The 15,755-nt window shown below is 34.1% G+C and overlaps 2 protein-coding genes across 2 annotated transcripts; both read right to left on the minus strand.

Moving 5' to 3' along the window:
* Window positions 1-3,421: 3,421 nt before the first annotated feature.
* On the minus strand, window positions 3,422-4,621 carry LOC128558047 (uncharacterized). Its single transcript, XM_053546824.1, has one exon. The coding sequence runs from the start codon at window positions 4,619-4,621 to the stop codon at window positions 3,422-3,424; it is 1,200 nt and encodes a 399-aa protein (XP_053402799.1).
* Window positions 4,622-6,276: 1,655 nt separating this feature from the next.
* LOC123548835 (uncharacterized) lies at window positions 6,277-13,855 on the minus strand. The gene is made up of 2 exons (XM_045336413.2): window positions 13,701-13,855; window positions 6,277-13,194 (listed from the first exon to the last, which is right to left on the minus strand). Exon 2 carries the CDS (start codon window positions 13,179-13,181, stop codon window positions 10,518-10,520), a length of 2,664 nt encoding a protein of 887 aa, XP_045192348.2. The 5' UTR covers window positions 13,182-13,194; window positions 13,701-13,855; the 3' UTR covers window positions 6,277-10,517.
* Window positions 13,856-15,755: the final 1,900 nt, after the last annotated feature.

A 15,755-nucleotide genomic window follows, 5' to 3' on the forward strand; every position in this document is an offset into this window, starting at 1 on the left:
GAGCAGTTATATCATATTTCAGGAAACTGAATACGTCATTTCGTTTATGCGTCGCCAGTAAATCCTGGAAAACAATAGAAAGCTCATTCAGAAATGAATTTTGAATGCTGCCATAGCGAATCCAAATCTTACATTAGATATTTACGTGTGAATATGTCCGTCCACCTTTTCACAGTAGACGTATACACGTGCAGTTAAATATTAAATGTTAATTTCATGCACTTAGGCTGAAAAAACAACACTTTGGGATGTCTGTTATACCACTTAAATCTGACTAAAGTTCTCGATCTTCCTAAGACAGCCTATTCAAATAATCTTCTGTGTAATCGGATTTCCAATGCTACGTTTATTTCCATCAATCAGACTACTCGTTTCAACTAGCGTTTGGCTAAAAGGGACTGGACTCAGATTTTGATTAAAATAATTTTTCTTTGAAATAAAAGTTTCGACATATTATGAACATAAAACATAAGATTTTGTTTCTAAAATTATCTTTAAAAAAGTGAAATCAGGAGAAAATCACGCCCCAGTCGGGAATTGAACCCAGGCCGTTGCGGCAATAAATATTTTCCTGTGTACTTGACCAGTACACCACATATTATCAATGGTTGAATATAAAGCTTCCCTTACAATTTTTTTTTCGATCATGAATGGAAAAAAATACGAAAAACAACTAATTCTCGTGCGTCTATAAAAGCTTACTTAATAGAATTATAAACCCATATATCGAAAACTGGAATCCCAGGTTAAATATAGATTTTTCTAAACTTCTGCTTTCACTTTCAATATGTTGAAAGCAAGGCTCTGATTGGTAAAAGAGTGCCTCAGATCTAAGGTGCGTAGCACTTATTGGAGATGATTTCAATCAGATTGATATTACTTTAACTATGAAGCGTCTTTACATAAAGTAGTAGGCCTTTTTCAAATGTGTTTTGAATTTGAATAAACAATTTTCAACTAAATATGACCATAATAAAACATTTTTAGTGATAAGGTGCCATAAATGTGTGAAACGCCTCATACCATTTAGATTGGTTTAAACTGTATTTATTTCCACAAATTGTATATACAAACATGAGTACTATATTGAAATTAACAAAGTTTGATAAAAAGACATACATCAATCAAAATAGTACAAACAAACAAACAAAGAAATTTTCAATCGAATGGATTGGAAAACAAGCTACTTAAAACTTATATGAATTCCGCTCCATAAGAAAAACAGAGGTTAGATGAAGAATAGTAACTAGGCTGTGTAAGTATGTGTATCATGTTGTGTTAATCGGAATATGAATGTGAAAAATAAATGCATAATGCAAAGTTTTTGTGTGTGTGTGTTTTTTTGGGTTGGGGTTTTTTTATGTTTTTTTGTTTGTGTGTGTGTGTGTGTGTGTGTGTGTGTGTGTGTGTGTGTGTGTTTTAATGATGATTGAAGAATTAACGAGCATTTTTATGCTATTGTCTCTCGTCGTCGTTTGGGGGTGGGAGAGGGGAGATGTTGATTGTCGCAGCTTATGTACTGAATCTATTTGTTGAGATGATAAATCGTTGAACGTCAGTGAATAGGGAAATATTATGTTGATAAGATAGATGTTCATCACCATACAGTAGATTGTTAAGAGTTAAAGCGCATTGGAGATTGGAAAATATGTCAGTTCGAAGATTTTGGTATTTTCGACAATGGAGCAGATAATGGTCGACAGTTTCTATCTCACCACAATCACATCTAGCGGTGTTTGTGATTCCTCGGCGGTTGAGGTCATAGTTAAGGGAGCTACAACCTAGACGTAATCGAGCATGAAGAATTTGGCCTTTTCTGGATCCAGCATTAAATAAAGGATTTGATTTCGGTAGGTTTTTATTCAGATTTGATTTGAAGGCATTGACTGAAGGAGATGATTTGATATGTTGAGGAAGTAAGTTCCAGTCGTTTATTGTCTTAGGAAGAAAGGAAGATTTGTATGAATGTGACTGGCAGAGGATATTTCTGATGTTTCTTTGATTAAATCTAGTATTGATATTATGTTGGTTTTCAGGAATTAGTGAAGACAGGTAGGCGGGTGATAGACCATTGACCATTTTATAGAACAAAACAAGGCGATGTTTTTTTCGTCGTTCTGTCAGAGGTTTCCAACCGAGATCGAATAAGAGTTTCTGGATGTTACAGAGTTTAGTGGCACCGGTGACTATACGTGCAGCCTCGTTCTGGACGGCCTCGATTTCATTCTTAAGAGCTTCTGTACTGTTGTCCCAAACAACATCAGAATATTCCAGGATTGGACGAATAAATGAAAAGTACATTCGTTCGAGACTTTGTCGATTTAATAGAAATTTAAGGGATCTCATTATTCCAATTCGTTGCCAAGCTTTTTTCAAAGTAATAGATATATGTGAGGACCATTTTAGATCCGAGGAAAAGGTGAGACCGAGATTTTTTGTGTTCAGTCACTTCAGTGATTGGTATATTGTTCATATATAATTGAGGATGATGGGTTTGTAGAGTTTTCTTGAAAAGATCATGGATTCTGTTTTTGATGGGTTGAATGTCACAAGCCATGCTTTGGACCAAGAGTGTATAGTTTCAAGATCAGTGTTCAGAGTGGTACTGGCTAAAGCTGGATCATCTACGATGATAAAAGACTAGTATCATCTGCAAAAAGACGAATTTTAGAACCGATGTTTGAAACAATGTCGTTAATGTATGTTAGGAATAACAAAGGTCCTAGAATAGATCCTTGCGGGACACCAGCGTTGATTGTCGACCAAGAGGAACATGCATTTGCGTACACAACTCGCTGCTTACGCGTGGAAAGGTATGAGGTTATCCAGTCAAGAAGTAAGCCCTTAATACCTAGAGAGGATAGCTTATGAAGAAGTCCGCGATGCCACACCCTGTCGAAGGCCTTTGAAACGTCACAGAACACGGCTCGAACTTCTTTGCCGTTATCGAGAGCATTGCAGATGTCGTTATGAAGATATACCAGTTGGTTCACTGTAGAGTCACCTTTGATAAAGCCTGATTGAAGAGAAGTAAGAAGATTGTTTTGAGTGAGATAGTTGTAGAGATATTTGTGAATACACCGTTCCATAAGTTTGCCTATGCAGCTTAGAAGGGAGATTGGTCGATAGTTCGAAGGTTTTGAGGGATCTGATTTTTTAAAAACTGGAGTAACGTTTGCTAGTTTCCAGGACGAGGGGAAGAAGGAATGCGACAATAACTTATTGAAAAACTTGGAAAGAGGTTCAGAAAGTTCTGCCTTACCTTCTCGAAGAAGTTTAGGGCTGATGAGATCAGGACCACATGCTTTAGATGGATCAATGAGGGATATAGCATCAGAGACGTCTGTTGGTGTAATAAGAATATTCGTTAGGGTAGCTGTAGTAGAGGATGGGCATGGTGGCAAAATTTCATTAGTGTCATCTATGGTGGATTGTGAGCAAAGAAATGGTTAAGGAGTTCTGTCTTTTCTTGGTCTGTAGATGCTTGTGTATTTTGGTCTTGTAGCGTTGGAATTGTCTGAGCTGTTGTTTTATTTGTTAGTTTTTTAGCAGTTTTGAACCAAAGTTTCGCTGTTATTGTGTTTGAATTTACTTGTTCAATGAGTTTATTTTGGTAGTTTTGTTTTGATATTCGTATTAGTTTTGTAACCTCGTTACGTATTGTTTTAAACATTGTCCACGCTTGTTCAGTGTTAAGTCGTTTTGCTGTTTTGTGTAACTTCTTGCGCTTCCTAATAGCCTTTCTTATCGTGTTATTTAGCCAAGGAATGTCGTTTGGTCTTATTGTGACTGTTTTATTTGGAATTGATTGTTGTGCTGCAGTTAATATTGCGTGTGTGATGTCTTCAGTGGCTTTGTTAAGGTCAGTGTTTTCTATTATGGTGTCCCAGGTAGTATTATGCAGTATTGTTTTGTATTGATCATAGTTACCTTTGTCGTACAACCATACTTTTCTTTTGAATGTAGTATTTATAGGTTTGTCTAGTTTAAGAACAGCAACAATAGGGCAGTGAAATCGAATCATGTCAGGAATGAATGGATCGGCAACAAAGCTTGTTAGTACATGATTATTATTTTTAACAAAAATGAGATCAATAAGAGAGGATGAGTTTTCTGTGAAATGTGTTGGTGATGAAATTAATTGTTCTGCCTGGTAAGAGGAAATTAGATTTGATATCTTGTTTGTCTGAGTGTTTAGGATGTTGATGTTAAAGTCACCAGCAACTAGGATATTATCACAAGGTTGGTTAAAAGCTTGGTCTATGGACTGTTCAAGAAGAAGCCATTGCTGATTATTTGAATCCGGAGGACGATAGATGCCTCCTACAAGAATGACACGATGTCTGAAATTTATTTCAAGCCAGAGAGCCTCTATTCCAGCAACAGAAAGGTCGTCACGATGTTTGGCGAGAAGGCCATCTCGAATGTAGATAGTGACTCCTCCACCTATGCGATCATTACGATCACAGCGAAACGTTGTTTGAAAGTTAGGTATAAGAAGATCGTCATTTGATATTGCAGGAGATAGCCAGGATTTTGTGAAGATAAGAATATCGTAAGGCTGAGCTTCTATTTCTAAAATGTCAATTTTAGGCTTGAGACTTTGAATATTTAGATGCATAACAGAAAGACCACTTTGCAATATTTCACTGTATGCGGATAAAGATGAGTTTTCTGATGAAATTGTACTATTGGGTCCTGGATGTGGGTGTACATTTCCAGAGATTATGAGAAGTAGAGGCAACAGTTGAGAAGATATGTATGTTCGAATGAAAGTACTGACCGTAACAGAATGTACATGTATGTTTAAGTGATTGCATAAGAAAAGTGTGACTGGATGGCGCTTTTTGTTTGAGTCATGAATTTCCATGATCAAGGAGGCTGATATGTGATTAATATCTGTAGTTTAGCCACCAGTCTTAGATAGAGGTATTTTGCTGCAATAGGGCGGATCCGCCCCTCCGACGACGAGAGAATGGAACGTGCATAAATTACAAGTTTTAAACTAATTAGTGAAAGACGTGTAAAAATGAATATGTACAATCGAGAGTTCATGTTAATTTCCGAAACATTTTGGTCATCGCCATTGAAACTTAACTGCTTAATGTATGAAATAAGATTCTGATCTTTACAGTTGCGAATATGTGATACGTTTGTCTCACATGAAGTGTTGGTACCTATGGTTCATTGGCTAGTTATAGACTGTAAATACTTTATAGACCTTAGAGATGTTTAAAAAAAAAGGAAAAAAAGACAACAATAATTTATATACGAGTATAAAATGGGAGATTACTCCAGCAAGCATAATGAGACGGTGTTACGAGTATTCTCCCTTATATTGTACACTTGCTTACAACGAGAAATTTTCGTTTGATTAAAGCTACGTAGCCGTTCAGTATTGATAACTTTTTAATTTGAGATCGTAGTGATACATGTAAAGGCATAATGCAAGTTATTCCAACGAAATCAATGTTCCAAACACTGCAGTTCTTGCACGAAAAGAAATTGCAAGACTGCCGTTGGAAATATTAACGTACTTCGAGTAGATGTTTGTATAGATTAGATTAACATTTTCAGTTCAAAGTATGTAGTGAATCGCGCTATTTTAATTTCGGGCTAATTTTAAGAGACCCTTGCTTGAAATAGGCAAGAGATGTTTAAAAATAAAGGTGGTTTTTTTTTAAGAAACTTGAATTATTAGCTCGCTAGCATTACGGCTATTTAATGTATACATACTACATGTGTATTAGAAGATAAATGTTGAAAAGTTTTTTGCGCATGATAATCATGCATGGTTTTGTAGGAAGTCAGTATTGGTGTAGTAATGACATAAAGTTTGACAATTAGTTTAATACAGACGTCGTCCACATGTTTTCCGTGATATATTGTAGGTAAATTTACAGAGTTTGTATAGAAAAATAGGTTTTCAACGTGTGATCGAGACTATATTTTGTGTATTTCAGTTGTTTGCAGTTGGGTTGTTGCCTTTTAAATGGAATTTTTGTTTTCAGTGAAAAATTTTCGTTTTACATTGTGTATTATATAGTGTTCGTTATATTGGATTTTAGATAGTGGAAAAAATGGAGTTTAGAGTGAACTTTGATGTTGTTTATTGTATGTTTGCTAATTTATGTACATTTTGGTTTAGGCTACTGGTAATCATTCAGGATGAGTTACATTGGATTTTAATTGATGGTAAAAAAGAAGAATTTGTCAAAAAGTATTATGACAATTAGCTGAGTAAAATAAATAAATAGTAATAATAATAATAAAATACACATTGATAAATTATATGTTTGTAGTACCTGACACGTTATATAAACGATAAATAGAACAGACAGATCAACAGACATTTTCATTAACAATAGGTCCAAATGAGTTTGTGTATGAACAAATTGTACAAAGGTCAAATTAGCTCATGTATTTAAAATAAATGAATTCGGTAATGAAATATATACAATTTGATTTTTCATGTATGAAGTACACAATATGTTAAGCCAATTAAATAGATCGTTTCATTAACAACAAATTCAAATAAGTTTAGGTATCAAACAAATTGTATGGTGGCAGAAAGGTAAATAAATTTGATAAATAAATTGATAGTTAATGTATGTAGTGCCTCAAATAATAAATCAATAAAACAGACTAATTCATTAACAATTTGGCCGACTGATTCATGTATAAAACAAATAGTATGGTGAATAAAGATAAATGACTTTAAATATATTCGTAGTCAAATGAGTACATATATCAAGCAAATAGTATAATGATAACAACATAGTCAGATGAGTACATGTATCGAGCAAATTCTATAATGATGACAACATAGTCAGGTGAGTACATATATCAAGCAAATTCTATAATGATGACAACATAGTCAGGTGAGTATATGTATCAAGCAAATAGTATAGTAATAATAACGTAGTCAGGTGAGTATATGAATCAAGCAAATTGTATAATAGTACCAGCATAGTCAGATGGGTTCTTGTATCAATCAAATTGTATAATAATAACATCATAGTCAGGTGAGTGCATGTATCAAGCAAAATGTATAATAATAATAACATAGTCAGATGAGTACATGTATCAAGCAGATTGTATAATTATAACAACATAGTCAGATGGGTTCTTGTATCATGCATATAGTATAATAATAACAGCAAAGTCAGATTAGTACATGTATCAAGCAGATTGTAAAATAATAATAACATAGTCAGATAGGTTTGTGTATCAAGCAAACTGTATTATAATAACATCATAGTCAGATGAGTTCTTGAATCATGCATATTGTACAATAATAAAGCATAGTCAGGTGAGTACATGTATCAAGCAGATTGTATAATAAAAACAACATAATCAGATGGGTTATTTTGTCAAGCAAATTGTATAATAATAACATCATAGTCAGGTGAGTACATGTATCAAGCAGCTTGTATAATAATAACAACATAGTCAAATAGGTCCTTTTTCAAGCAAATTGTATAATGATAACAACATAGTCAGATGAGTATATGTATCAAGCAAATTGTGTAATTTAATAACAACATTGTCAGATGAGTATATGTATCAAGCAAATTGTGTAATAATAACAGCATTGTCAGATAATTATATGTAACCATTTAGATTATATTTCTCTTATTTAAGCTAAGGGTAATTCAATCAGGTAATTCAATCAGGTAATTCATTTTTTCCTGAAATAAATAACTAAATAATACTATTTATTTATTTGTTTATTTCGGTGCACCAACACAGTATAGGTTATATGGCGCCAAACAGGACTACAAATTTTGATTTCAAATCCCATTTACATCGAAATAAAAACATGAGGTATGGAATCAAAATTTGCATACCTACTGGAATCACAGAGTTACAGCAAAACCAAGTGTTAAGACCTTATTAGTCGCCTCTTACGATCATGCAAGGGTAAGGCAGTGGTTCCAATTCTTTTCATACACAGATCGTCCCAGAACCACATGGGGCCTAAATACTACTACTACTACTACTACTACTACTACTAATAATAATAATAATAATAATACTGATAATAATAATAATAGAATATCAAAGAAAATAGAATTTATTTTAATAAATTCTGATGAATTTCTCTGTCTTGCTTCACTGTTACAAAAAATGGGAAATATACAAGATACAAATAGAATAAAAAAAAGCTTTATCTCAATATTTTATTTTAAAAAGTAATAAAATTGAAATACAAACACACGTATATTAACATTAGCATTAGGTAACAGTTAAAAACAAGAAGGCCATGATGGCCCTCACTAAATGGTATAATAAGAAACATTCTACCAAATTACTCAGAATGTTTGGAAAAACTCGACCCGTCTAGCAGCATTGTCATATTAAGCTTTAAACATTTTAGTAGAGGGCCATTAATTTCTGTGAAATAAATTGTATAATTTGAACAGTTCTTTTGAAAATGTCATTTGAATATTTGCTATATTTAGCACTGGCGATAATGACATTTTTTACAAATTAGAATATCTGAACACTTTCTGTAGATGGTGGCTCAAGAAACTGTTCTATAAAATTATTACAAAATCCAACAGTTAAGGACAAAATGCTATTTGGATTTCTTTAACTCTGGCGGCCCATGTGTCCGAAGAACCAGAATAAATGGCACAATCTCTGTTAAGAGTCACCAAAGAAACTTTTGCGATTAGTTAGCTTACTATCAGGAAGACAGTTTCTTAGAGGAGATTTTGAATATTTTCATTTTAAAGTAGCGATATAGATTTTCTAAAAGTTCCCATTATACACTTACATACAAAGAAACTGGTGGCCATGTTTGGAAGAGTATGAGTAATTTAAATAATCTTGTAGGAGGGTAACCAAATAAACATGTATGTATAATTATTTAAAATCAAGACAGCAGTTTCTGACAAATAGAATTTTCAAAATCTTTTTACTATATACATACAGGGAAAAGTAACCATGCCACCTTTTGAACAATTTGTTAGATGATTACCAAACAATCATTTCCATTAAATTATTTTTAAATCGGACCAGTCGTTAAGGGGGAGGAAATTTTCTATTTTTAAGTCTGGCGGCCGCTATGTACAACCAAAGCTGAAGTTTGGAAGAGCACCATTCAAAGAACATCAAGGTCAAGCTTCATCAATTTCCAACTGATGGCTTCAGATGAGAATTCGTTCGAAGGAAATGCTGATGGACAAAATAGACGACTGACGGACGATATTCAGTGAGTGATAAAAATAGCTCACATTGATTACTTACATGAACCGGAAGATTATTACTAACTCGAAACACTTTCGGGTTTAGACGTTAAAAAACGACTATGTATTATTTTTCCTTATGACATATTTGTCATAAAAATGAAAAGCGAAAGCAATGTAATCCGAGAATTTCGATGACTTGATATAGGTTCATTTTCCGCATCAGAAAAGAAAACGTGAACACTCAACAGGTCGCTCAACACGACAAAAACGAAAATGTTGAAGGCTCGGTTTGATTGAGTCTGTTCATGGACGGTAGTGGAAATGCATGCTACCGTCCACGCCCTCTAGCCCCGGGTTCAGCAGAACTCAACATTTACACATGCTACAAAAATATTTTAGGGACATCCACAGATGTGTTCATACGGCGGTGCACATGGACCTTCAATGATACACATGCATGTAATTCCATGAAAAGCAGCGTATGGTCCCAATTTAAAATAATTTGTTTGCCCTAAACGAGAAAACAATAAGCAGAACTAAACAAACTGGAGTTTAGAAAGGGGGTCTGAGGTTATGGAGCCTGCATATCACAGGAACTGCCAAAAGACAAAATTAAAAAGCAGGCACAATATCCAAGGGGTGATTATACAATACTCAAAGCTATGACAGTGGGAGTATTGGAACCACCCAGGCCGAAATGTTCAAGCTGATGTTTTATAAAATATGGTATATCTAGATCAAATAATTCTAAAGAGTAAATAAATGATGAAGCCAGTTTACAATTTAGTTGACTTCTTAAAAGTAATTAAATACTTCATTATATCTTCTAAAACGTGTTAGTATAATTACAGAACACAGCAAGCGCCAGCACATTTCAGAATTCAAACCATAAATTCATTCTCCATTTAGGACCTTAACATGCAATATAATGAAACAAAACAAACCAACACAAAAGAAACTGAACATAGAGACGTTACAAATATACGTCCCCTTTAAAGCAAACCCTATTACAATGTTTGTGTGTATGCGTGTATGTATGTATATATGTATATATGTATGTATTTATGTATGGATGGATGGATAGATGAACCCAAAAATGCAGATGGATGGATGGATGGATGGATGGATGGAAAGATAGATGGCTGGATGGCTGTATTTACGAAGGTAGGAAGGTGCAAATAATGAATTTTCCGGATATATACACAAACACTTAAAAAGTTAAACGAACTGACAATCAATACAAAACAAATGAACAAAGAAAAGGGACAGCAACGTTCCAGCGAAGCAGTCTCCTAAAGCTGGTCCATTTTGGTAAACAATTCATTTTGTAGACCAGTACTCTATTATAGAGTGTTCAATTTTTCTATCTTCGATTTCTCTCACCAAAACTGAATTTGAATTAGCAAATGCAACTCCTATAAGTTGTGGTATAACACCGACTACAACAATAAAGATCACGTGCATTACTTCTGATATTTCAGTTGTTGGACCTGTCACGTAATTAGAAGAAATGCTCAAAGTAAGAAAAATAAACGCAACCATAATAGACACCTTGAATACTAATGTCAAGAATTGCTGGTGTATAGGGCGGTGTTTTTTCACTAGAAAATCAAACAATCCTCTAGGAATACCATAGACGTCATCTTTCTCTCTGATCGTCAAAGGTCCTTTGATGTCTTGAACCACAAAACAATCTTCCGTGTTATTGATAATGTTTCCGTTAATCCGAATTCCTTTCAGGCTCCCACAATTGACATTTGAAATAGTTAAGTAGCCTTCGAGCAAAGTGACATTGTAAGGTTCCTGTGCCATAGCTTTCGATTTATCAACTGCTATAGTTAACAACTCAGTATAAACGTCGCTAAAATTTCTGATTTGTTTGATGAAGTAGTAAAGGACGATTACGAAAAAGAACAGGTATCCGAATGATACGGAGGGATAGATTATAACCGCAATGAAGCACAATGTTAGAACTTGAGTGACTATTCCAAAGCTTTTGATGAACACCAAGCCAACGATGTAAGCCAACAAAGAAAATATTATAAATACGGCGGTTACACCGACTACAATAAATATCTTAAAACTAAATACCCAAGATAGAAACCTGCTTTGATATTTTAAGTATCCAAGAGCCCTTGTTGCTCCTTTTACCATAACAACCACGAAAAAACAAAATGGTAATCCGTAGTATAGAAGGCACATGATAACTTCAATAATGCAGAACACTATATAAAAAGGCAAAACAAAAATAGCGAACGCTGCATAAAAACTTGTATTTGTACCTTCACCAAAACAAGAAACTCGTCGTGTCTGAATTCGCCATACCCTAATCCAGAATTTCGTTGTAAAAAGTAAATAAAAACTACATTTCATCAGAGTTGATCCTTTTGTGTATCCAGGTTTAAGATGATCTGGTTCTACTTTTATCTGTGACATTTTCACAATTTCCTTATACCCAAAGAACAAAGGAGATGGAATATAAAGGTTTGAATTTGGCAAACCATCTTCAACTATTTGTTTTAAGCAACGTGGAAGTACCATAAATAAGAAACCAAATGTAAAATACATAACTGAAATAGCCAATGGACCTCCAAGGCCAGGGACAAAGGTTTTATGTTTGTTTCCTGGATCCACCAATAACGAAAGGAATCCTATCGGCGATCCAACTTCTACTAAATCTTTCACAGTTATCTTATCATCGTCATCCCACACACCCAATCCTCTACTATACCATGCAATCTGAATGTAAATTATCAATGGTGCAAACATAAGACAAAGCAATCGACGTAGTCTTGACGTAAGAATAGGATATTCATTATAAAGTCCTAAAACGTCAAAGCTGAACAGGTCATAAAATGTTAAAGGTGATTTTATTCCATCAGCGTAAATCCAATTTTCTTCCTCTTCAATTAATTCAAAACCCTCGACGGAAGTTTCGGCATTTTGTTCAAAGTCATTCCCAACGATTCTGTCGCGTTTAGCAGTCCAGGCAAAAATCTTAAACATGGTTATTGGGCAAAACGCTAGTAATAGAATTTCCAAAATGAAAGGCACATGAGAAGTTTGAGTCCATGTACGAACTCCTGGTATGTTTCCCTCTGGACAGGAATGATAAAGTTTCTGACTCGTGTAATTATAATTCACTGTGCAACATTTATAATGTATGTATAAACATGGATATATAAGATACTGAGCTGCATAGTATCTAAGCGTTCCCAGTAGATTTGTGTTGATAACTAGGTAACAAAAGTAGCTTTCACGATATTTGATATAATCGTGCTCTTCTTCTGCAAAATTGACTAAAGAGACAAGTGCCTTTGTTATTTGGAAAGATGTAAGATTTGATCCGTATTCAATGCTACAACCGGAAGTCACAGTGAGATAAACGTATGGAATGTGAATAGTTTTTGCATCTAGAAGTCCGAACGTGAGTAAACCATAGTCTAAATTCCAAGATAGGAAAGGGAAAGGTCCAGTGGATGTGTTGTAGGTCCAATACCATCTTCCACCTTGAAACACATCTTTTAAGGATGTATGCTTTGTGTCTCCGGTAAGGCGAATTCGAAACTGAACAAAATGCGGTTCATTTTTCAGAAGCTGGCTCTGAAAATACTGAATACTTCTATTTGGAATCGATATATTGCACTCATTTTCTTCCTCTGAAGTCAAAAAGTTTGCATGTTCCATTTCTTCATCTTTTTCTGAAAGGTTGTTTGTTGGCACGATTGCGGTGTTATTTGTATTGTGTTTGTTACTAGAATCGCCAGTTTTAAAACTATCAGCAATGCTAATCTTCTTGTTTTCATCTTCTTTTGTGTCATTGTGACTGTAATCTGTACCGTTTTTACTGAATGTTGCCTTTCTTGAAAACTGCTGCTTTTGCATCTCTTTTCGTTTGAAATTGCGTGTTAAGAAGGCATCTTTGCTCGATTGTGCTGCAACATCTACACCAAGTGTTAATATTAGCAAAAACCAGAAATGCATTTTTAGGGTTTCTCTGAAAAGAAATAATACAGTATGTTAGCGTCTCTGACACAGGTATATCATAGCTGTTTTAAAGATGTATTGCTTATGTTAAAAGCTAAACGTTTTTGATCTGATATTCAACATTTTTGCATTGTTGTAATCTTTTCAATAGAAACGAGATCGGAATGCCGTCAATGCTAGGTATGTTCTGCAATTTCGTATTAAATCAGGGATTATTCAGTTACCACCGCGTCTAGTCCTACACCACGCAGAGTATACTTTAAATTGGCATAAGGTTCAATTGAGATTGTATTTACTAAAAGACATTAATGTGAATGTCACATTGTTTCTCACTTAACGTTTATATTTAGATACTTCGTTTTGAAGCGGACAATATGTGTCTGTTTTAACAGTATTTGTCTTGTTTTCAAATTAGTTTTGTGCAGTTATTTTTGAATTGATAATGCATAGTTATACAGATTCGGAGTAAGATCGAATAAATCAGTCAGATTTGAAAAATAACACTACATCACTTACCTCTAATTGATGACACTGTATCCCAATCCACTGTTTAATTGAAAATACTCCCTGCGTCTTTGTTTATCCATGAAATCCTTGTCGGCAAATGAAATCATTATTTGCATATCGAAACTCTACATACCGGAAGAAAAAACGCTCATAATACGAATATAGGAATAGCATACGCTGATAAGTGTTTAAACATTCATCATAAAACATTTGTATAGACACTGACACTATACTTAAATGTTAATAGTCAGACGTTTTGGTTTAACTTTGCAAACAAAATATTTGAAAGCTTTTAAGTTTACAAGTACTTTGTTCAATGCCCCTCAAGTTATTCTTTATTACATTATCAACCCAATGCTAAGTTGTACAATAGCTTACATAGTATAATACGTTTATTTGTTGGGGGGTGGGGGGGGGAGTGGGGTGTGTGTGTGTGGGGGGGGGGGGGGAATGTGGAGGGGGACGGTTTAACGCCGTTTTTCAAAATTGTATAATGGGTAAATCAATTTCATTCCATTTTGGTGACCTACATTTTCTTGTAAATATAAGGACAATAACTTTTTTTTTATCTCATTAGAAATTAAAAAAACCTTTGAAAATATGTAGCTTTATGTATATTTTTAAATATAATAAAAATTAACTTTTTGAAAATTTCAGCGAATTAAATTTCATGAAGTGTTAAACTCTATCCTAGATGTTCATTCTGATGAAGCGATGTACAAATTCTACCTTCTTTTGAAAAAGATTAAAATTAAAGTCATTGCAAAATTTGTACTGTAAGATAAGCAAATAGTAGTCTGTGCAATATCTTATAAAACTGATAAAACCTGGTCTTCTTGTAGCATAAACCTGTATACATAACCTTCCGATTCAGTTTGATTTAGGTCACGGTCAAAACCAAAAGGGTAAATTGTCGCATTTAATATATATCATTTACTCCCTGCAACCACGAACCACATGATATATCGCACTATCTGTACTTTCGCAATATCAATCTTCGGTTGAAGGAGCGGTACTGCCATGATAAAAATGTGAAAATGCAAAAAACAGAAATGCGAAATTGAGATACTGTTTTTGCATTTTTGCATCGTATTACGCGCAATCTACGGCAATATAACACTTTATTGCATATGTTACTAGACATAGAAACAAACTTGAACTAAATTTAAACGTATATGAGCAGAATTAAGCCGATATTAGTGTTCGTGCGAGCTGGTGTGCCTGATATCGCTATCAGGTACAGTTCAGGCGATATCAGGCACACTTCCGGGTGCGCAAAACATCGAAGTTTTATGCGTACACAGAGAGGATGAAAAATACCTACAAATCAACAGTAAATATGGTAAATTAACATTATTTCACTATTTTCCTGTTTTAGCGTTGTTTAATAAGACTGACAGAACAAACTACGGCCCAAGAATGCATAAATACTCTGGGATTATATATATACTCTGGGATTTTCCCTGATAAACTTAAAGAGGCTCGTGTCTTGCCTATTTTTAAATCAGGAAGTAAAGAACTTGCAGAAAATTATCGCCCAATTTCAATTCTACCTACCATTTCCAAATATATATGAGCGTCATATAGCCTCTCATCTTTAATTATTTTTTTTCGAAATACAAGTATAATACACGACAAACAGTCTGGGTTCAGGAAAATTCATTCTTGCAATACAGCATTAATTAGATTAATTGATGCTTGGATTAAAGATATTGATAGTGGAAAAATAACTGGAACAATTTTTCTTGATTTAAGAAAGGCGCTTGATCTTGTCGACCATGAAATATTACTTTACAAATTGAAATTATACCATTTTTCTGGAAATACACTAAGTCTTTTCAAGTCTTATCTATCAAATAGGAAACAGTTAGTCCAGGTGGGTAACTTACAATCAGACATACTTACCGTCAAATCGGGCGTTCCTCAAGGGTCTATTCTAGGACCTTTATTGTTTTTGATATATATCAATGACATATCAATGATACATCATGACTTTGATATAGACTTATATGCTGATGACTCTACACTGCATAACTCCGGTTATCAGTTAGCTGAAATTCAAAA

Source organism: Mercenaria mercenaria, chromosome 6, assembly GCF_021730395.1.
Source record: "Mercenaria mercenaria strain notata chromosome 6, MADL_Memer_1, whole genome shotgun sequence".
NCBI classification, from domain to species: Eukaryota; Metazoa; Mollusca; class Bivalvia; order Venerida; family Veneridae; genus Mercenaria; species Mercenaria mercenaria.

Excerpts from the sequence above, each read along its gene's own strand:
- LOC128558047 (XM_053546824.1), bottom strand. The coding sequence starts at position 4,621 with ATGCATCTAAATATTCAAAGTCTCAAGCCTAAAATTGACATTTTAGAA.
- LOC123548835 (XM_045336413.2), bottom strand. The coding sequence starts at position 13,181 with ATGCATTTCTGGTTTTTGCTAATATTAACACTTGGTGTAGATGTTGCA.